Here is a 24,349-nt window from a genome sequence, read left to right as displayed (position 1 = left end):
AGATTTCCTTGTGTGACTCTTAAGGCAGCAGCTACTTTCAGGTATACTCATGTGTGGGAAATGAAGTGTGTGTGTGTGTGTGTTGTAATGCATGAGTAAAGGAAACAAATTTATTCCACTCTGTATTTCACATTTGAAAAGAAGAAAATCCCCAAAAAGTGATGTGTGTCTGAAGAATTTTCAACAGCCACAGCCTGTTGCTGATTTTGTATACGTTTTGAAATAAAAACTTGAAATTAACATTCATTTAATGTCTTCTGCTGAAGAAATATTTCACACTTCACCTTTGACTGTTTATTGTGTTTGTGTATTTATTGTGTCTTAACCTAAAATACTTTTGTCCCTACAATCATTTATTTTTACATCTACATTTGCAGGATTATCCCTAAGAACACGAGCTGAAGAAAGAAAACAGGTGAGGTTGTTATGGCATCAAAGAGGTGGTTGAGATCCATCAGCAGAAAAACACAAGGTTACGAATTAGGTAAATTCACAATGTTGCTAAACAAAACTATTAACTTTGTGTATTGTTTTAATAAATTGTATAAAAAAACCCCATTTTTGTATGTTTTCTCATTTTATTTAATGCTCATCCTCATGTTTCATTTATTTTTCTTTGATGAAATGATAAACATTAGCTTAATAAGGTGAAGATTTATTCATTTCTCTTAAGTAATAAATCAACAGTAAATACTTTGATATATTCAGAAAGTGATGATAAGATATGAGAACAGTGATGGCTCTGAGATACAAAATCAGCCAAACTAATTCAGCTACTTCTGGTTCAGATTTTTGTATCAGTTTACTTAAACTAAACTCAGTTAACATGTGAGCTTGATGTCACTATTCTGACATATATAATTACAACTATTGTAGAGAACTTCTTCAACAGTCTTTTGGCAGATTCAGACACTTCATCATCTTTCAGCTGACTGCCTGTTCTTTTCAACATAAGAGGATTATTTCTATGTATTTTACAAATGTTTTGTCTGTTTTAAAGATATTAAATAGAAATATCATCAAACATCAGGAATGGTAGATTAACTTTACTTTGAACTGCACCACTCTGGTTTGCATATAATTGCATATAATAATGCATTACATTGCATATAATGCATTAAGAGTGAATTACAGGAAAATCTTAAGGAGGTGCAAACACGAGGTATCTTTAAATCACACACCGACTCACAGAGATGAAGATTTCCACCTCACAGGTAAAATAAAAGATATTTTTCACCCTGGATGAGCTTTAAACTTAATTGAAATACTGCTTTTAATGAAAGGATTTATACTGGAAAGCAATAACCTAAAACATGAATTTAAAAATATATTTCTATAGATGTGACCCTAAGAGTAGACTATAATACATTTAAAAAGCACTATAAATCATTGCACTGTGCAACATAATCATGCTCCTTTCTTGTATATTTTTTGTAATGTGTGCCAGAGAAAAAAAGTGAAACTTAGTGCAAAGAGAGAAAAGCCATGTGCAACTACAGCATCTGGATGAAATCACATCTGTCCTACCGCCTGCGTTTCTGCACGATGTCGATGGGCCGGTTGACAGCGCACGGTGACCCACAGATGTTCCCATTCCTCACTTTGAAGTAGCGATCCTGCACCGAGGGGGCCAAATACAAACAGTTAGTCGGCAAACTCATGTTGTTTTTTTGTTTCCTTCTCCCTTTTTGTTCTTGCTAATCCTCTTCTTCCTTCTGCTGAAGGAGCTCTTCCACTCCACCACTCTTGTGCGCTTTCTCGTCTCTCTTTACACCACACCAGATTTCCAATGACGTGCAGACAGGCGGAGGAAAACCCTCCTCGATGTGTTTCAGCATCATGCCACCAGTGAGAGACAAGTCGAGGGTGAAGAAAGGAAAGGGATCAAAGGCGTGTGGCTTCTCAAGAGTCGTTTCCTCAACGTCTCTCCTGTTTCATGCGGTTTGGAGAGCTGAGCGCTGAGAGCTGAGGCTGCTGAATTCAAGTCCACAATGAGGAGTTCTCAGCTCAGCTGTCTCTTTTTTCTCCTCCCTCTCTTTTCCCTCCCTCCCTCTCTGTGTCCAAGACTCACTCACTGTGTCTACCCCAGCACATGGAGTCTTTAAAAAGACATGGAGTATGTGCAAGTGAATGTGCACTATGTGTTTAAGCAAGAGTGGTAGATGGGGGTGGTTGCTGTAGTAGTTGTGTCACATGTGTGTGTTTGTGTGTTTGGGTTTATGGCTGTGCACAATTGCAGTATGTGGTGTGTATGAAAAGTGTTTTTTAACAATTTCTTATCAGAAAAAGTGTCTGTGGCAGTGTGCCTCATGTAGATACCTCACATTCGACTGTTGCTGTAAACACAATCTGTACATTCTTCTCAGAGTTTTAGGACATGATGACGCCCAGCTGCAGATGTGGCGGGTTAATTCACAGGACAGAGGTCTCAGGCAGTCAGGCTGTGATGGACTTTCTGCACCGGATGATTTCACCAAGTGACTGTCTCTCCTCTGTCGACATCCCAGGCAAATATTTGTTTTTGAGACACAGGACAGATGATCATGTGGGACGTGTTGACAGGCACATGGGAGAAGAGCTGTGGGAAAGGTGACTTTAAAACAGCAGAAGATAAAGATCGGTGAAATTTTAGCTCCACTTTTAGCCAGTGTTCATTTTATTTCCCTTAATCTTTCTCATACTCCATCTCAGGCCTTTATCATACCTACACCTTGTGAGGAAATACCTTAATTTGTTTTAAGGCATTCTGTAGGATCTGTTGTCTATTGCACACTGACTGATGTTCAGGAGTATGAAAACAGTGCAGGGCAGAGCCTCTCCAGCACACATGGAGAAAAAAAGCTCTGTATTCAGCTCTTATAGTTAGAAAGCCCCCCTCACACATTTCTGACGTCAATTTCAACTACCAGCGTCACATTTCTTTGGTAAAGTGATTGGCCAAGAGACCAAGAGAGAATTCCCCCACAAACCTCATCTCGTCTTGGATCACCCCCATTCACCCCCATTCTGAGGCTTGCAATATGACAATCTGAGATCGCGAAGGATTAGAATGTGATGGCTGTAGTGCACAATCTAGCCCTCGTACTGCTGTCTGTCCCATCCGCATCCAAAGATTTTTCTCTGCTGAATCACACTACTTTGCTTTGTGTCGGCACTAAAGGCACACAAACAAACCAATCAGAGCGACCTGTAGGCAGTGTCTTGGTATGTTTATTTCCCTCCATTTTTGATCCCCACTTGTGTGAGAGAAAGCATGGCTGTGAATGAAAGTGAAAGTGTCGAGTTGGTCAAAGAAACTGTGCTTCCATAATATGGAGCTGGTTTGGGTTCTCCCAAAGCATCACAACACAAAAAACAATCATTTTCAAGGGTTGCAATAAGAAAGTTCATACTCCTGACGGAAATACAACGAACCCTTTGAACCATCTGAAGAGACAGCATCGATACAATCTGCCTGAAGTCAAGAGGTGAGGACACCAGCAGCCACACCATCATCCACACAGCCAAAACAAACAACTTAGACACAGGTATTTGATAAGGGTGCACTGTACCTTGCAATGATGTGGCAAAAAGTCTATGAGTTGAAATGAAAGTGACTGTAGTAGTAGTAGTAGTAGTTTCTCTGGATAACATTGCACTTTAAGTGTTTAAAGCACTAACTCAAGTTTACATTTTCATTTTATGCTTTTCAATATGTTAACTTTTTTTACCTTGTGAAAGTTAAATCTTTTGCACAACTTTAGTTTTGGCTTCAGTGAAGTTGAGTTTGAAAAATACTATCTTAAAAGATCTTTTATCTTTTTATTCCATTTAGAACTTTGGTTTTAAATAGATAAATTGTTTTTAAACTGTTAAATAACATGCAAAATAAACTAAATTAAAAAGTTTGCCAGCCTCGATAAACTGACACGTGCATGCATGTTTGTTTTCCTCCTCTCTTTCGACCAAAGAGGCTGAATGAGAAGATGGCTCACTATGTCTATCTTTCCTAACATCGGGGTGCATAGGTTCTATAGCAAATTTAGCGGATTTATAGCGGAGTGAGCAACTGTCAAAAATGCGATCTTCGGGGTGAAGACGGGGCTGCTCAGCGTACACATGGAGAGAGCTGAAGCGAGCGTCCTGAGGGGTAAGGAGGAGTAAATAGTAAGTAAATAGAAATAAAAGCGCCAAATGGTGGGCACTCAAAGACAGCTACATTGCCAAAGAAATGCAGCCCTTAAATACGGGTGAAAGCCAGAAATGTTAAAAATGTTCGACAGACAGTACGGATTGACTGGGAAAAAGTACATGTCACAAACAATTCAGGAACTGTATAAACTCCGTTTTATTTAGGCTATAGTTTTTATTTTTATTTATTTATTTATTGGGGGGGGGGCTTTTTTTTCTTTAGAGACAGGGTCTATGTTTTATTGTTTTTCATTGGTATTAATTATTTTCATTGACATGTATTTTTTTCTAAAAGAGAGTCCATTTCATTTTCATTGTATTTTTTTCTCTTTCTTGTTTATTAAATTTATTATATTTTTTGTTTAATTTATTTCATCTAAAAGATCCTGACCTTTTAATTACAGTTAAATACTCCTAAGAAATTAAAGTTTCTTGCTTTTGATATGGTGCACTCACTTTATTATCCCATTTATAATAATTACATCAACGAAAAAGTGGAAAAAAACAAAACAAAATAATATTGACAATAATATCGTTTATCTGCAATAATATTTTGGAAAATTATCGTCTAGCAAAATTTGTTATTGTGACAGGCCTACGCCCACCCCTAATCACATGTCAAACTGTTGTCCTGAAATACTGCACACTTATGCTCATGCTCATGCTGACTCATGTCATCTCCTGTAGATGTGGGTCAGGATCTGCTGTAACAATTTGATGCGACTGGATCAAGAGAAAATACAAAGAATCTCAGGCAGCTCCAAATTCTTCAGCCACAAACTGAAGCTATTGTGCTATTGCTATTTGTTGCAGTTTTATGAAACTGGCACAGGATCATCACCTGCTAAATAAAAAAAATGAGACACTCCTGCACAGGTTGCTGACTGAAATCACAAAGACTCACTAACTGGCTCTTATTATTGTCGCTTGTGTCTGCTATTCTATAATTCTCTCTCTTTTGACAGGAACTAGACAACCACAAAGCACCTGAAGATTCATGACCGATACTCAATCCCCTCCTTAATGTTTCTAAACTAAATGTCCGTCTCTCCTCAACAGCCCAGACAGAGTCAGTGTGACCTTAACAGGATTTCATTTTTGCTTCATTTCCAATACTGAAATCAAGAACTTTTCTGTCTTTTCTGCTTTCGGCTGCAACTTTTACTTAGGGGTCAACAAGTGGTGATCCTGCTATGATTTGAGGTCACATACAGAGATGTTTACAGTGTCTGAACAAAAAGCCTCGTACCCTTCCTTCTAGTCCTCTCCTCCCTCCTTCTGCCACGTGATTGAGAAACATGTTGGACCTCGTAACAGATGCAGGGGTGTGGGTTTGCTGAGAGCGAGCTGTTAGAGAGGCCACTCTGTAACCCAATCCTTCAGCAAAATGACTTCTACAGTCCAGCTGGCTGCTGCCTCTTATGACAACATCACCTCTAGAAATGAGAGTAAGCTGTGAGGGTAGAGTGACATGTATGTGTGTGAGCACACCGAGTTTAGGAGTGTGAGAAAGAGCACATGTCAGAGTTTGGGTGCATCTAAATGAAGATAAAGACTTTAAAAGCTTTGACCTTTAATTCAAATATCAGCAGTCAGTCTGCTGATGGTTTGCTAAAAGTTCAGAAGAACAGAGGAACATCCAGCTTTTCATTCACTCACTTAAAAGACAAACTGCCCTTTTTCCAACCCAGACCTCCTTTCTCAAAGTGTTTCTTTGTTTGGAATCATGCATTACACAACGTCACACACAGCTTCAGTGTAGATCAACTTTGCTTCTCTTGGAGCTTTTTAGCGAGCATTACAGAGCTGTAAGGCAGCATGGCTTCAGGCTCAAGTTATTACTGCATCTTAATAAGAAAAGCTTTCATCAAGTCGAACAAGCTATTCAGTTCATCTCAGAGGCCAGCAGTGCTTTCAGTAAGAAACAAATACAACTCCACATCATTTGTCAACAGAGGATGTCACATGCAGTGTTTCTAAACTTTATTTGGTGTTCCTCTGTTTGACTCCTCCTGAAGAGACACTAAGCTATTTTTCAGGTCCTGATTTTAATATTGATTGTGGTTCAACTGTCTGTGACGGCAGAATAGACACAATTGCACCACCCTGTGGAGAAATGGTGTATGTTGCGTTCATGTGCAATTCAAACTCCAGTGGTTCTTGTGTGATTTGTCCATTTGAGCCTTTTTGATCCATTTTATTGGTGCATGTAAAGCTTTCCCTTTTGCAAAATGCATTAATGATAAAATTAATGTGACTCAGCGTTTCTTCTACTCCAGCATGTTATAGCTAGGAGATAAAACGTAGTTGTTTTCATAACAGCAATAAAAAAAGTCAGTGTGGATGCTGCTGAGTTCATCCTCTAATCCACATCCCTCTATGGAAGTGAAGTAATGCTGCTTCTCCTGCACCGCCCACTGAACACACAACCAGCAGCTGCTGTGCTATTCAGAGGGTTGTTTCTGCTCCTGGCTTCAGTCTTCTTTCGTCTAAGATGAGAGAGCGGGCGTGCTTCAGTGTTTTGAACAGCTACAATCCATGTGTTGCACTGAGTCAATTACATACACATACAGTAAATCTGGTCCATGTAAACTGCTTACATTAAAGCAGTTTGTGAGTGAAGTCGGTGGATTAAGTCTCCTGAAGAGGAGCAGACTCTCCAGCAGGTGTCACTCTATGACTGAACACAACAGCGTGTTTACCTTAAGGAGAACAACAAACACGAGGCATCTTGGAAGCACATCAGAAACAAAACACCAAAACAGAAGAAAGAAAACAAAACACTTAAGACTAACAAAAAGATGACATCAGTAATTTTTGTTTTTTTTGTTTTTAAGGACTTAATGAAAGGTTGTGATGTTTTTCCGTTAAAACTGAGCTCTCAGGCCAACAGATCACCATATTCCAAACATCATCACCTTTAAACACAAGAGCAAAACTGACTCCTGGCTGATCCTCCCTCCATGGCTTTTCCACTCATTGTAAAAACCCGGGAAGTAATTTGGCAACATGACCTTAAAGCACCAACAGCAACACTTTGGTGGAACAATCAATATAGATTTTGGGATGGGTGGCAGTGGCAGGGTGCGGGGTATGTGCGTGTTTGTTTGGGTGGGTATAAACACGCAAAATGATGACCACATGTTACATTCACGTGTCATGTGCTGCCGGGCTGGTGAGGCTGGGGAACTATTCCAGGCTTGGGGGGGTTATTTTGGGGGTCTGTTGTGTTATTGTTGCCCCCTCCCACCTTACATTCATGCTCTGTTGTGTTTTTACTCTGTCAGAAAGGAGTCTCCTGCGTTCCTCAGGGTGGCATTGGAGATGGTTAGCTCATGTCACATACCGTTAGCTCTGTAATCTGGATTTCTGGTTCAGGGCTAGGAGGGTTTTCATGGAGAGGACACACCGACACTTTGCTGAATTTCTCAAACTGATCAATAAATCCATGAAAAAATCGAAATAAAGTGGTTTGTAGGCTGTATCTGGTTACTACTTGGAATTTAGATCATTCATAACATCCCTGCTCAGAAAAAACCTCCAGAAGTTTAGAGAACACAGGCTAACAAGGAATATTGTGATATTTGTGCTGAGTTGCAGACTACGTCACAAATGCTCCAAGTGTTCAACTTGACCTTTGAATTAACATCTAATGTGCTTTGCCTGGCAGGCAGAATGTTCTACTGTAGAGCAGCAACGTGCAGTTATTATTTCTGTGTTTGGCAAAGGTCAGTTCACACAAGCTGCAGCCGAATGTGATCCAGCTACAAATCCACCTCTGTTCAGTCAGGGAAGATGAGAAGATGGTTTTACTGCCAAGTTTGCAGCGTCTTTAGTTTTCTGATACCAGCGAGGGTGTGGCGTGTGTTTGTGGTCGTGCTGAGATGTGGTATAGAAGACTGAGTTTATCACTGCCCCAGCAGCAGAGTGAAGGGCTGGGTGGTGCCCACTTAGACCAGCCCAGTGTCTGAAGTCACATAAATCACAGCACCAAAGTATGCAAACAAACCCATTTAAACATGGTCACGTGTACAGAAATCATGGATCTCTTAGATACACTGCAGGGTAATCTAAACATATCTAAACACAGAAAACAAAGCGGACTGATGGCACTCACACTCACGTGCACGTCAACATGCACTCAAAATGTTCAAACGAGCTGCATGTGCATCTACTCTTATACTGCTCAAAAACAAGCATCTCCAGATAAGCCAGAAACTTTTGTCTCAGGGTCATCACTTTGAAAAAAGTCTCTGGAAGACTTTCAGCAAAAACAGGAAGTCTGCTAAATGAAACTTGTAACAAACAAAATTTGCTTCCTCTTAAAAACTGTTGGGTAAAATGCCAACAAATGTGCAAAACAAGAGCTGCTTAAAAAAGCCCAGTCATGCACAGATCTCAATAATCGTTCAACACTACAGTTTACAGATGGACATTTGCACTGTCAATAAATGCAAATGAAGACTTCCCAAATAGATCCTTTCCTGATCTCCAAAGTCAAGGCCAGTCCACTGTGATGAAAACTTGTTGAATTATAAATAAAGCCACCATCATCACTTCCTGGCTCCAGTTATATCTGACTTGGCAGAATACTGACGCCCTCTGCTTTAGAGTGTTTCTCTTACGCACTGTTTAGAAAAACAAAGGGAAATCACAATGAAGACATATAAGGGGGATTTACAGGAGTAGGAATAATGGAACAATTACTTTGGAAACTAATCGAGGGGAATGAAAAGAGCCTGCTGACCACAGAGAAAGTGACGGAGGAGAGTGACCAGAGCTTGTGAAAATAAAAGGTCAAAACTGTTTTTTTGTTTCTTTATTTTGATTCTGAATCAACAAGGTCTAAAAGCCGGCCTATTTATAACACTGTTATGAGTTTGTTGTCGAGTTTTAGATGTCGTGTTCCTTGCTGTTGTATATGCAGCAGTGTTGCCAAAAACAACTCAATTTGGGAAATTTAATAGATATGATGCAACATTTTAAGTGCTGAGTTTTTTAAACTTTACATCTTAACAGTGCAGTTAGAAATATTTTCTTTCTGACGAATAAACTTTCTTTTCAGTGAGAAAGAGAGAAGGGATAGTCTGGAAGGGCCTGTTTCTCTAGTCACTTAAACAGGCTTTCAAATTCAGTCTCACTACCTTGAGTAAAAAAATAATAATAATAAAAAACAGCCAAAAATCTAGGAACCTTTATTCAAAATGCACTGTAAAAAATTTAACAGTAACTTTCTGCCAGCAAGGTTCCAGTAAGTAACTGTAAAATTATTAATGGTGCCATTACTTGATCTTCATTTACAGTATCACTACTTATATTAATTTCCCCACAATCCTTTGCTCTTCATTTTTATACTGGGAAAGGTAAGATAATGCAAATATTACGGTAAAATACTGTTAAAATGACCCAAATCAGTCACGGTGTGGCTGAACCTAGCAGACCAATCAGCACCAGCCTTCAGTCCTCCTATTAGGTTAACATCCTATGCCTGGGCTGGTTATGAACTGCTCTGGTTGAGTGCTTAAATGCCAGTCTCAATACACAGTCAGTGTGCAGAAGCAGGTAAATGTGATTGTTAACTGATTAATAGAGTTTATCCCTCTCCAATTCTCACGACTGACACCAAACCTGATCATTAATCCAATTTCAGGCACCAAACAACAACCCTATTGTACTCAGACATATCACTCTGTCTGGAAGCTGCAGACTGTTAGCCCTTGACAGCTGAGGTGTTATTGTATCAGGGTAATGGATATCTAAACAGTAGTCGCTAAATTATAATCACTGTTAAATATAAAGTCAGTATTTTATAGTTACCTTCTATTTATAAATACATCCTTGCTCTGCTTTTAAATTTTTATTAGGTTAAGTGTGTAACTGATGAAAACAGGAATGAATCTGTAACAGTTATAAAGAGAGCCCTGTGATGTCAGTGGTATGTGAAACACAGAATGTACAGTGTGATCCCTTTAAAAATAGCCTTGCTGTAACTCTAGCAGTGCTACTATGACTCCAGGCTTATAGCAGAGCAAGTAACTATACCCCACAGTGTAAACCCTCCCCCTGACCGATACAGGCGCCGCAAACGTGCAGGAAGTGCAGAAACATACCCCAAGCACGAGTGCCTTCTACCGTGCCCAAAACCAGTTGGTGGCCCTTTCCTTCCTGGTCGGAGATCCTTGTTCATTGTTCCTCAGGCTCCTGGCCACATGGGACTCTCTAGGTCGTACAGAAAAATAAGTTGAACTTCTAAACTGAGCCTCCTTTGGAGTTTTTTGAACTTCTAAAACTCAGTCCAATGTTTTTCTCCTGTGAAACACCTCGACTGTGCCCATAAGGTTTTGAACAGGGATAAAGTAGTCACGGGAAGATTCCAGGTGAGAGACCACAACAAAGGTAGATGATGGATGCGTTTGATTAATCCTCATGCCTCAGGATGCACACAAAACAAATGAGAACTTTTGCAAACTTCTTCCTCTGAGGTCCCTGGCAAGCCTCAACAAGGCTTACAGGAGTGTGATTTTCAATGAGTCCCTCCAGGACGGAGTAGCAGACATAAAGCTGCAGCAGACGATCCAGCTGTTTTGAAGGATTATCCAAAGTTGTCTCTGCTCTCTCATTGGTTTGTTGTTGTTGTTGTTGTTGTAAACACTTAAGCCAAAGCCAAACACGACACTGGCTACATACCTAAAAGTCTTTTTACCCGCAGAGCTCCAAATTGTCCAGGAGAATGCTGAGGATTTGGAGACTAGCCAAAAAACTTTGAAGCAGTCCTGTAACTGCACTTCTCTGATAGTCACTCGCTCTGTTTTCACAAAAGGGGAAGAGCTGAATTGTTGCTGAGAGCAATGACTCTGCAGGGTAGCGTCAGTGAGAGTTGACCTCCTCCTACAGCAGTGTGAGAGCTTGCAGAGTCCCCTGAGGTTTCTGTGGGAGTTGAGGACAGCCCTTAAACTCCTCAGCAGCTGTCAAGGAATCTTCTGTGCACAGGAAATCCAAAGCCAAGAAATGTGCAGGAGCTGATTTTCAAAAGTTTTCCTTTCAGAAGCTGATCCTTGTTTAAGAAATATTACCAGATATCTGAGACAAAGCCTGGGCAGTGGGCGCAGCCTCTTTCTGAGCTTTGACAGACTGAAAATACTCCCACATGCAGACAGTAACAGATCAACATTTTGGTGTGTTCCAACTTGCTAGAGAGAGATCTGACTCCACTGTGTGGCTGCCGGGTGTTTTTGTGTCTGGCAGGGCTAGCTATGCTCAGCCTTCGTTGACACGTGAGATGAACCGGCCACCTGACCCAACACCCTCCTTCTGCTGCCCTGCAGCTACATCAGTACAGGGAGATATTGTTAGAGTGGGTGCTGGGCAGGCTGGCAGTTGGAGACGTAGGGCATGTAAATATGCAAAATAAAACCTGTTACACGGAAGTAACAAACACAGGCTCATGATTTTATCTAAGTTACCTGGTTTCTCAATTTGTTATGGCTTTTTATGGAAAAACTGTGGTTGACATATTTGTCTGTCAGGTTGATGAATAGAAAAACAACAACAGTTCAAAAACTAAAATATCGGTGGAGAAACTGTAGAGAACACACAAACAAATGTTGCCACGTAAATTTCTGCTCATAAAAGATGTCCTTGAGCATACATGGGATTCTCTTGATGGGAAATCGAAGTTAGGAAGGAAAGCCTGACCATGACTCTAAAGTGGACATATCATGCTTGTTTGTCCTTTTCACTATGCCAGACTAGGATGCCTGTAAAGCATTTCTGCCCTCAGTACAAGTCATTTAGTTCCTTCATTGCCCCACAATAGCGTTCTCAATATCCTCATTTTAGGCCATTCTGAAGATCTGGTTGAGACGCTCAGTTTTGAGAATGACCTCTAGTAACCTTGCAACGTCACAGCCCTTTGTGCTCTGATTGGTCAGTTCTATCAGAGGGGCGGAGGGGGTAGAGCCAGGGGGCGGTTTTTGCAGCATGACAGTATTTACAAAATCACCATATTGGATGGAGCAGACCGAGCGAGTTTGCTGTTTGCCAAAACTTCACCGTAAGGCATTGATAGCACTAATAAAATGGCAGCGTGTAGGATACGTCCTTTTGTATTGGACCTCGAGTCAGACCCGGACAGTTCTGCAGCTCAGGAGGAAGAAAATCCACCTGGACACAGATCATCTCAGGACGCTTCAGTGTGGTGAGTCAAACCGGTACTGTAACATGTATAGTTTATACGTTTATACTAGGCTCTTGGTGGGTGTATCCCTCGGTGGCGGTTGTGTGACTAACTGACATCACAGAGGAGGAGCTGCTTTATCAGATTACTCCAATAAAAAGAAAGGATCCTCGTGTCGTCACGAAGGTCGAAATCTCGCGGCCAACTGGCAACGACCTATTTTCAGAGGCATCAAATCTCGTTCTAGGATATCAGAAAAAGTACAATCTCATTTTTTGAAAATTCAGGGGGTGAAAGGTCTTGTTTTCAAATTTATTATATTATATGTAAGTATTAAATCAGGGATCAGCATGATATGTCCCCTTTAAGAGTTTGACAGACCAGAGTGAAAATGATATTCCCAAAGGAGTGTGAAGATAAATTTCACAACCGCTCAGCACTCATTAAGTTTTCACACCTTAAAGGACAGTAAGTTGTAGCTAAAACATGACAAGGAGTTTCAGGAGACATGTCGATTCAGAAGCTAGATTACATACACCCTAACCGTATCTTCCATCTGAAAGACGACCACACATTCTCATTGTTAACATTTCAACCTGCAGGAGTCAGCAGTGAGATCTCACCAGTAGAGAGCTGTTCAAGTCATGGGCTTGGTGTTTGTGTGAGTGACGACGAGTTCAGGTTGGAGTTCAGTTTTTACTCCACATTCAAACCACAGTGGCAAAACCTTAAACCTCTTCAGGTTCTCCACTGACTCTTTCAACAATAGAGAAGAAGTATGGCTCATGACATGGATTTGGCTTTGGAGAGCTAAACGGTACTTAGGTCTGGATCAAGTCATCAACATGACAAATTCATCAAAACAAAGACTGTACATGCTATCTGCTGGTATTTCTGTCAAAGGATGGCAGAGAGGACGAGTGATTGATGGGAAGGAGGCCACAGTGTGTGTTTCTAACTGGCAGCACTTAAAGTTTGAAACATCTCAGCTTCAGAGAGAGGGACAAATGTTGCATGGCAACAGTCAAAAGCCACCACAACCACTTCCCCAAAGCACGATCTGATCACTGCAAACTGAAAAGAGGATGCTGTTCAGACAAACAGCGTTATCATGTTATGGTGGTATTACTGGTGCACTGTGTGGTCAGCGCATTAATGTAAGTATCTCATAACAAGAAGTGAGGTAATGGTGGTTGACTGGCAGACTGATTCAGCTCCACCCTAAAAGTTATTATTTCACTTAAATCAACAGTTGAGGTGAGAATTTAGTTTAACACAGTGCTTAACTTTTCCTCTTCTACCTGAACCTCAGCTAGAATCAAGTCATCACCAACATGTATTCTCCTGTCCAGGTTCAATCCACTGGACAAAGTTTAGAGGTTGATGATACTCAGGTGCAATAGTAATATGAAATCCTTCCCCCTCTCGCTCCTCACCACTGCTATATTTATTTCACTGGACCGGCAGAGATGACAATGCACTCTAGCTGATTGCAGAGAAAGTTAGTGGCTTCCCATAACATCACACACAGCACCAGAACATCAATACCATTATCACAGGTCAGTGCAGATTGGCTCCAACAACACAATAACTGCAAACCAATACTTATTAAAACAACAGTACCAACACTGTATAGCGACAATGGTTTCAGGTCATCATCAAGTCAAAGTTCACTGGCCTCACTTGGGGATTGATTTGACCCGGCCTGACTGCGTGTTCACATTTTATGCACAGTAATTTACTCCACTGTAACTGAGACAACCTTAACTAACAAGTTTCTGAAAAACTCAGCACAAATGAAAGACAATTTGTGTTTGGTAGATTATTTCCTTGTTGAAACATTGCTTCTTGACAATAACCCGTAATGTCTTGGATACAAGAAACGTGGCGCCATTTGAAAGTGAAACAAACAGACTTTCCAAGGGTATAAGAATTATTGCCAAGAAGCATTTTTATTACAATAAGAAAGAATCAACAAACACAAACTGTCTCACTTTTTGTGGTAAGTTTACGTAACTATGATTATTGGTAAAGCACACTGAAGATGACCTATAAGAGGGTGTTAAAGAAGCCAAATTGATCCAACAACCTTTGTTTTCCTGAGTGTTTTTAAGATCACCCTGTGCACAGGCTGAGTGTCTGTACATTGTGTATTTCAGCAGTCACAGATAACACTTCTTCACTATCCTACCTTTAAATCATTGATTTGCTCTGAGAAATAAAAGTATGTCCTTTCATGCCAGGGATAAATAAATTATCAGGAATTTTCTTGATTTATTCAGTAGCACACAGTGTGAAATCTGGTAAAACTGATTTATTTCCTCTCAAATGTTGCTTTGAGCTGGGTTTTCAGAGGAATTTTCTCAGTGGAGATGAAAGAGCAATGTTGGTTGAAAGGGCAGCATTAACTGGAGTAATGAAAAGTAATGGAGGAGGCAGAGGAGTAGATAATATCTTTGGCACACTCCCGGCATGTAACCAAAAATAAATCTGTGAATGAAACATAATCATATCACAATATCAATTCTTTTTTCCATGGTTTACAAAACTCAATTTTTTTCTTGAGCTGTTTGTTTTCTTGTTGAGTGCTTGTGAATTGAAAATTAAAGGTTTCAGGTGACACCACAGAGAAAGAAGCAGCCCCTGTGTTTAAAGTGCTTGAAAGAGACCTGGTGTCACTGTGTTCCCAACATCAGACAACCTGAGACATAAATTAGGTGGTCACGAAAAGGATTTTGAATATTACCCTCAAAGTGCGAATTGGACGACTGCCCGCCTCATGATGAAGCCCCAAGAGTGATTTTGCACAAAAGCACCAAAATGTTTTTCTCAGCTACAGGCAAAATAATTCTTCACTTGTAAATAATTGTGACTTTAAAACAGTTCTTGCTGTTTATTTTCAGCTAGGCCTGTAAAAAATGAGGACTTCAGGCAGCACTGATGTTTCTTCTCTTAAAGCTTTCCTGCAGGTCATAAGTGTGTATGGAAGAAGATGATTTTCTGTCTTTCTGCATAATCAGCTTGTTTCTATTTCATTTTCATAATGATAAATATGGTGTTAATAATGCTAATATTTTTGTTCACATAGAAACTAGAGATATGCAAATACTTATATGTTTCAGTGTTTTTTTATTTGAAACATGTAATGTGAAATAAAGTGTTGTCACGCTCCCAACAAAGATGATCTTCTCTGACTTTCCAGATCCACATGGAGACTGCTTGTAAGTCATGAGGAACAAGAGAACAAAGTAAGATGCAGCAACAGGGATCAGTGTTGTCTTTGCTGCAGTGAGAGAGCCCTCTGAACTCCACTAAACAAAAATCTTGGGTCACACACACAGTCCATCAGCTGCAAAGATCCCTTCCCCATCTATCTAACCTGCGCCAGGCCCGCTGAATGCAGCACTGAACACCTTAGGCACAAACAAGGCGCTCTCTTTCATTGCAAGAACAACGAGCTCCATTGAGATGATACAGCTCCCGACGTCAACAAAATCATGATTTCTCACAGTTACCTTCTCATCAGACAATGGGGCTTTTTTTGTATCGGCAAACCCATGACACACATTTGATGACGTGGAAAGGCAGCTTTTCCAAAACGGAGGCATGCTTTATTTCCAGTCAGCCCCTAAACACATGCATATGCCTGAGTTTATTCAAGTTCAACTGGTTAATAGTCAAAAAGAAAACAACTCTGAATAAGAATCTACCCCTGCACACCCGTAACTTCTCAGCTCTGTTTTTTTTTTTGAGAAACCTGAGTGTCAAAGGCCTCTTGTTGTTTTCTTTACCTGGGTGTGTCTGCCAGGGTGAAGCGTCTCTGCAGTGCGATGCTACGGTTCATGAGGAGTTTGCGAAAAAGCACAGGAGAGTGTCGGGGTGAGCTGCGAGGAGAGTCACATGGGGACATCCTTGGTGATCCACAGGGTGAACCCGATGATGACCGCGGTTTCAGCTGGATGGGCTGAGGGCTGCTGAGTGGGAAGCACCCAACTTCCCCCGAACTTTCCCAAAGGGCCTCACTCATGCTGCTGTTCTAAGGTTTCAAAATAACAACAAAAGCCCTTACGTCGATGTCTTGTGCTGCACTCTCAGTCCCAACAGGTTGTCCAGGTCATCCATGTCAAAAAGTATAACATGCACTGCATAGTCAGACAAACCTCTGCTACTCTTCAAAATCTTTAAATCCACTTTGACTTGGAGCTTGATAAACGTCCCTACTCTCTCAACAGAGCTATCTGCAAGCACTGATGGACACTGACACAAGTGCAGGAGTGGGCCCTCCCCTCAGCAGTAAGCTGTGTTTACACAGCACTGAGCTCTGCCTAAATATGGCCAGGCCAGAATTATAGCTCATAACACAGATGAAGAAACCATGTCCAGCATTCCCTCCATGCAGGAGTAAACCAGCTTACATCTGTTTCCTACCTCAGTCCATCAGCACAGAAACATTAGCTCGTGATTACAGCTCTGCCTGTGTAGACACATGCCACAGCTGTGATGGTTGAGGCGCTGCAGCCTAGGGATGGGTACCTCACATTTGAAACGTACCTAGTAATCGGTATAAGTTCTCTGTTATATTTTCGGTACTTTTTTGTGTGATTATGGGGTAATACATTTTAATTTATTAAATTGGAAAAAACAAAGATTTCCTATTTAACATTTATTTTTCAATGTATAATCTTACAATGCTGTGTTCATGGCCAGCATGGAAAACTGCCCACTCTTTCACTCCCTCACAGTCATAACGACACTTTAAGGTACCTAAACATGGTACCATTTGATTTTATGAGAATCAGTACTCAGTAATATCTAACTCAGTACCCATCCCAGGGTTCCTACAGCTCAAGGCAAGTTAAATTTAAGACTTTTTAAGACTTTTTTAATGACATTGGAAATAAAATTTAAAAACAAGTCGACAACGAACCACAATTGAAACAAACAAAACTAACAAACAAAAACAACACATGAATTACCTGGGTTAGAGGCAATTTTAATCCAATGTTTCTTTTACATAAAACATCACTTTTGACCTTTTTTAACCCCATTTTAACAACTTTATGCCTATTTTACCCCCAATCATCTTTTTTGGCCACTGTCACAACCATTTTTGGAATTTTTTCATGATTTTTTGAAATTTAATTTCATAATTTCCATAATCAATATTCCACTTTAAGATTTTTTTTTGCTGATTTTTCCTCATTTTTTTTCTATCTCCAGGCACCCTAGGTAGAACCAAGACATGCGTCTGCTTTAGAAGTTCCTGGTGCAACCATATCACCATTTTGTTAGTTCCACTATTGTGATTACGCGATGTTGCCATGAGAGTAAATCAGGAAATTATTTAGAAAAATAGATAAATGTTACTTGATATTTTTTTACTTCAAACTAACAAAAATCTTACCAATGTGTTCAAATCTTTAAGACTTTTGAAATTTGGATTCAAGACTTTTTAATGCCAATTCAGGCCTTATTTTGAGAATTATGAATTCAATGCCTTTTAAGACTTTTCAAGGATCTGCGGGAACCCTGCCATCCCTACTGTAGCCCAGATACATTTCCTTCTTCATGACGGTCATTGGGGCCCTTCTCTGTCCAGAAGCAGTGCCCGCTTCAAATAAAAGATAACACCAACATGGGAAGTATCACTTCAACTTAAAGTCTTATCTCAAGTGAGTAGTGTTTTCCCAGCAGGCAGAGGTCTGATGGAAAAAAGCAGAGGTCACACAGAGTTTAATCTTTCACCCACAGACATCCAGTGACCCAAACTTCATGCACCCAAAACAAAACCAGCAGATTCAGCCAAAATACACAAGCTCTGGCTCTAAATCTGCTTGTGCCTCAACATTTCCCTCTGATAAGCGGCATGCTGGGAACACATCTCCCTCACATGCGTAACAGCAGGTCAAGCAGTCAGTACAGCCTGTATGTAACACAGTAAATTCTCTATGCAGCACCAAAGAGACAGATTTACTCAGTGTTCAGGTCTGCACAGACTTTGTGCTCGCTGTGTTAGGTAAGAGGAGTTTTTATCTCAAAGCTTGCTGAGCTTGAAAAGCAGACAAGAGCACATGTGACCCGTATGTTGGAAAGTTATGACGCTAATTGTGATCTAAGGGAATATTGTTGTGTAAGAGCTTGTTGAATACACACGTCTCTGTCTCAGTTTCTTGATCCAGCTGAAATAAATTAGGATAATCAAACTTCTCAAACTTAATCACATGCTGATTTAAAATCGTAATCATAGCAAATGTCGTTATCAAACCTTTTTAAAGCGCTTTTTGTCTTTGAAAGCCTCTTGGTCTACTTTCATAATACCACATTAATGACTGTGTGGCCTGTGAACACAGATCACCTTTAATTTTTAACATGTGAAGATGGCGCTTCTGTGTTTGACGTCAGTGTCAACCAGCTGGAGTTTCTGTGGGTTGTTTTTTTTTTTAACTGTTCCGCATTAAAAGCTTTACATTGCTCAGCTGGTTTGAATAGTAGTTGTTAAAGCTTTCACCAAATAGACCACGCACTAACACTAAATCAAATGCTTTTCCTGAAAAAGCTATAAGATCTTTTGAGTTGAAGAATTATAGCAGAAGTACAGATTAGATGCAGGATGAGACTTTTTTGAATTCAAAACAAAAAGAAAACCAGCAGGTGCTGCTAAAAGTGTCCAGCAGATGGTGCCAATGCACATATACTGAATCTCTCTCTTTCTCTCTCACACACACACACACACCCCTGCATGCTCACAAAAGCAGACGAATTCTAATTTGAAAAATTAACGCACATCTTTTACACAGGATGAGTCCAACCATTATTAAAGTCATCCAGCATCAGGGTCCCTTACCCTGGTGTCAGTCCACATCATCTCCTACCTCTGTCTGACATCACACTGTGACCAAAGGAGAAGTTGGCTGAGTGGGAGAAAAAAAAAAAACATAAAGAAGTGTAGACAGCGTGGGCCCAGCGAATCAAATGATTGCCATTATGAGTCAAGGTGGGGGGGGGGCTGAATCTCGTTTCTTCTCTTAAAGTGACTAATACCAGGATATGTGGAACTATTTATTCGGTTGAGTCACCTACCCTCCTTCCTCCCACCGTCAACATCAGATCTGTCTCACAAAACACACGCTCATTTAAAACACACACACACACACACACACACACACACACACACACACACACACACACACACACACACACACACACACACACACACACACACACAGTAGCCACGTATACATGGACCCAAATATTCCGCTTGCATTTGGTTTATTTGCTCAAACGGAAAGAATTTAACCTTTGTAAACACCTCATTCAGAAAGAAGAGTGCCAATCCAAATGGACATTAAATCGTTTTCACAGGGGTGGAATATTCCTTTCCCCAAACCAATTGAGGTATCACATATCCACTCAGACGGAAAGCTGTCAGGGTGCGTTCTTTCAGCACATGCTTAGATATGACGTAAGTCGCAACTAGGCAACACTTCCTCAATTTTAAAAATGGCGGCAAACAGTCAGCACTGGAGGAAAATTGTTTTTGGTCCAAACTTTGAAGAACTGAACATAATTTCAAGACTGGATGGACGACAAACTCGCAATACGGAGTATTGCAACACCGTGAAAAAAAAAACTGTTGTCCTCCGTCTTTGATAAATCATGTGATGTTTCCGTTTTTCTGCGCATGCCCCATTGAGTATTCTGTTTGATTACAGCGGCGCATGTAGACCAGAGATTGGAATGTTCCTTATACTATTGTTTTCGGAAAAGTCATTCAGAAAGATTCCACTCGGAAAGACGAACATCTCCTCATGTAAACATGGCTACTGTTACGGTCCCAGTCTCTGGTGTGTGCTGATGAGGGTGTGTCTCTGAGTGTGTGTGTCTGAGTGTGTGTGCATGCGCCAGGTGTGTGGGTTTTTTCCTCCCTCTTCCCAGGTGATTGGGGGTTACACGGCATCCACCAATCAGGAGCGGAGCTGGACCGGAGTGGAAGGTTTCATAAGATTGGCTGGAGTTTGGAGCGGGGGCTGCTGATCTGCAGAGGTCTGTCGCCCACAAGGCCCGTCTGAGCTCGGCTCTTCAGTAGAGACGCTTGTCGGAATTGTAATCCCCATAACTTTACAATGACACATTCATCAGGGTGACAGACAAGTTTTGGGCCAGGAACTTGATAATCAAAATCAAAAGATGAATTTTTACTCCTCTCAGAGGAAAACTTGGGCTGTAACTTGTACAGAAAAGAATGATTTAAGTGTCTAGCAGAAGCTTAAACAAAGAAATTCAATTTCTCAGCCCAAACATTAAATCCAGCCTTTTCTCTGCAAAGATTTATCTGCATCATTAGCTCTTAATGTTTCCTTCAGGGCGAGAAATTTCATTACTGGTGGCATTTGAATTATTCAAAAATTTTTAATTAAGAAGAAAGTTTGTAAAAGAGGCTGTTTCCAGTGGCTGTGACTCAAAGTACAAGGGCATCCTTAGACACCCACAGAGAAACTAACACACACATTTAAACACATACACCTCAACACACACTCACACTCCTAATTTATGAGTCCAAGCAAGCAGGAAGACAGCCACAAGACGGATTAAACCAAGGTTCTCTATCTGCACCCAAAAAAGTACAAGGAGTGTTTTGGATTTAGAAAAAAAGACATAGGGATAGAGAACAAAGTGTAAACTGAAAACACACAGGAGAGGATGATGGGTTTAAATTTACAACCCTGCCACAAGCAAGTGATGTGGATAAATATAGCTTGGATCATCATTAAAAATGATCAATCAGTCTATCTATTAATCAATCAATTAGTCATAGTTCATACCGACTGACTTCTAACAAATGTTACCTCAAGGTCATCAATGGTCATCATCTAACTTTGTCAAAAATAAAATTTGTTGCATCTACTGTGTTATTATTTCCTATGTAGCTTTTCTTTAGATTAAGACGGTGTCTGCTGTTTATCAGTAATTCAGTTTCCCAGCCTAAACTGTTCTAAAGACTGTAAAAAGGGGAAACAAAAGTGGTTACAGAAAGGAGAGGGATGCACGGAGCTCTGATAAGCTTGTCCAGATGGATACATGGAGTCCCAGCCAGCTCCTGAGGAAGGGGAGCCAGGAACATGAAGGGACTCGTTCTGGACCACTTCCTCTGGAAAAGGCCGAAAGCTGGGATCAAGGCCAGCATCCCATGTTGTAAAGAGACTCTCGACAGGCTTTCATTGCATTCCTGCTGTTTGAACAACAAAAATGTTGTAATGTGAAGTTTTTGCCACCATGGCTTGTGTGGAGCATAAAGTGAGCATTCTTTTGGTTTGTAACTGATCGCCTCTGTGACTCAATATTATCAAACTTATTTGGGATTAAAGAAAACAGTGAAGTCTTTTTTCATCTATCTCATTCTTGGTATTTGAATTTTTATACCTAGAGCAGTTAAATAAGTAACATTTTTCCAACAGGCGCTGGTTCAAAGAAATGTGGTTAAATAAAAAGGAAATGTTCCCCACATAATAGTTTTCCATTTTGACCATGAGCATTACAAACATTTTAAGGAGTGCACATCATGCTGAGTCACTTTTATCAATCCCATTCAGCTAATGAGAGCTATGAGTCTGAAATGCAGCACTTCTTATCCATGGTACGCTGGCATACCATCCAACAAATACAAGGAGTTCCTGGTTTTGTTTTTCTCCAACAAGCCACAGTACACACAAGTGCTGCTTCTAACATCGGTGACTGTCAGTGTGAGTGGCTCCTCAGCTGGGTTTTCTGACCTTGATGGAGAGGTGACTGATGATGAACACCTAGGCCAGACTCGAGGAGGAGAAAGGCTCAACCATGACATCTTTTATCCTCCGACATCTGATCTAACTGTCTGTCAGGGTCTGTTGAATCTCCTAGGCAACCAGGAGCTCCTCAATGGCAAACAGTGTGTTGATTTTCAATGAACATCTGCTCTGGCTCTACCTCTGTTTGGTGACCTTGTGTGTGCCTCTGTGCCGCAGAGTTGCAGAACCCCAAAAGTCCAAGAGGGAGGAAAAAATCTTAAATACATTATCCAAGTGGAGCTGTTGTTTTTACTTCAGATGGGCTTTTGGTGTTTGCCAGATTGAGATTATAATATGAGCCAAAAGTGTAACTTCAGGAAAATCTAGTAAGGGTCTGTAGTAGAAAAGTAGAAATAGAAAAGCTAGTCTGAAACCAAAAATGTGTCTGATCTATGTGATTCCATCAGAGTGTAAAAAAAAAGAACTGGATCTGAAAGAAAACAGGGAAAGAAGCCCATATGGCACTTAGTTTGTTCCGCAAACATTGACAAATTGCCACCTCTTTGGTGGTGTTAGCTGTGCCATCACTGAGTGTTTGCTGATAAAACCAGAGTAAAAGTCAACAGGCACAGAGGCTTTGAGGAGAATGGACAGCCCGGACGATGTAACTGAAAACAGAAAGAGATGAGGTACCAAAACTAAATTTATGTTCAATCTCACATCCAAAACACATTAAGCAATCCTTAGTCTATTCAGTAGTGTAAATTAGCATTTCACAAGGTTGCATGGCGATTGGTGAAACAGTCACATTGGTTTTAACTTAAAAGCAACAAAAACATTTCAGCTGTCTCAAAATCAGCACACACAGAGCACACAGCATCACTGTGTCCTGTTCCATATAATGACATTCTACACTATAGTTCTGTTCCTGTCAGTAAGAGTGTGATTGCTGTCAGCACAGTTTGTTAAGGAGGTGTTAGAAAAGTTATAACACTAAAGTCAAATTCTGAATTGAATTACAATAAGAAACAACACCCTCAGTAACACCCCTCACCCTAATGGTCTGTCAGCCTCTCAGCAGCTCTGCGCTACAAAGACAGTGTTATCGGTGTTAGAAACGTCATGTTCTGCTCTTCAAGCATGTGAATCGGTTGATATCTTTCCTATAAACTGTCTGTTAACTCACAGACCATATTTCAAAACACAAATTCACCAAACTGCCCCTTTGTTTTGCACGGTACCCATCTAAGAAATATTGATAAGAGATTCCCCTCCTACTGCAGCCTCTCAAAAGCCCTGAGGCGTTGGAGCTGCCAGAGGGAAGCGTGGTCCACTAAATAATATCACCTGGTGTGAAAAGACAAGGAGAGGTTGGAGAAAAAAATACTTTAAAGGTGTTTTTCCACCATGTTCTTGATGCTATCATTACATCACCCTACATCCTAGCATAGGCATAGATTAAATGGTAGAGAAGGAAGATTTGAACAAACTATTGAAATAGTTTGCAAAGTGCTCTGATAACACAGCTTTTGGAGTGTAATTGACGTGTTTATCTTTGTTTCCCCTTCATGAACTCAAGGAAAATCTCTAAAGAAGGGATATCCACTTACTCTCATACTTCTAGAGGCCTTATGATCATTAAAAGTGCTGCATGGTATGGCAAAAAAAAAAGGACCATGGTATTTTTTGACAGGGTTTAAGGCTCTCTGAACAGAGCTGGAGAGGAGTGGTTTGTTTCAAGGAGTCAAGACTCATTGTATTTATTGATTTTTTTTTTTTGATTCAGCCACAGGTAACTTGTTTTTATCAAGTAAACACCAAGGTTATAATAGTTTTGGATTCGTCATTATAGTTTAGTTTTAGTTAGATTCGACATTTTATTTTCCATTACAGTTTTTATTAGTTTTAGAGCGGGCATTCTAGTTTTTATTTAGTTTTGATTTTTGCAACAAGGCTTAGTTTTAGTTTAGTTTTAGTTTAGTTTTAGTTTAGTTTTAGTTTTTCATACCTTATTAATCAGGTGCAGGAATTTAAAAAGGTCAGAGTAAATATTTTGTCATACTGTTTATTTTCAAGTCCAACATAGTGCTCACTGTTCAGTCAATGCTGATACCGAAATGTTGGCTGTTGCCTTAAACACATGAAAATAATATAAACTTAGTATAAAAAATATAAAAATAAATTATATAAAATCATGTTGACATAAATTACATAAAAATAATATTAACATAGATTATAA

At 40.2% G+C, this 24,349-nt stretch overlaps 1 protein-coding gene across 4 annotated transcripts in view; it reads right to left on the bottom strand.

The window, feature by feature from the left end:
* LOC141788678 (3',5'-cyclic-AMP phosphodiesterase 4C-like) overlaps positions 1-24,349 on the bottom strand; it is a 93,744-nt gene that overhangs the window by 28,305 nt on the left and 41,090 nt on the right. The window contains exon 1 of one of the 4 annotated variants that reach the window (XM_074667660.1): positions 10,281-10,357. The exons of 2 other annotated variants lie outside the window; for them this stretch is intronic. In XM_074667660.1, the coding sequence (XP_074523761.1) occupies positions 10,281-10,357 (77 nt within the window). Of the gene's footprint in view, positions 1-1,527; positions 1,972-10,280; positions 10,358-24,349 lie in introns of those variants that run through there. One more of the 4 variants, XM_074667659.1, reaches the window with a different exon arrangement.

This window comes from Halichoeres trimaculatus, unplaced genomic scaffold (assembly GCF_033239565.1).
Source record: "Halichoeres trimaculatus isolate MK-OKI-2021-1 unplaced genomic scaffold, fHalTri1.1 fHalTri1_scaffold_4, whole genome shotgun sequence".
Classification (NCBI taxonomy): Eukaryota; Metazoa; Chordata; class Actinopteri; order Labriformes; family Labridae; genus Halichoeres; species Halichoeres trimaculatus.
The sequence above is the reverse complement of the archived record's forward strand: the minus strand, read 5'-3'. Positions and strand labels throughout refer to the sequence as shown.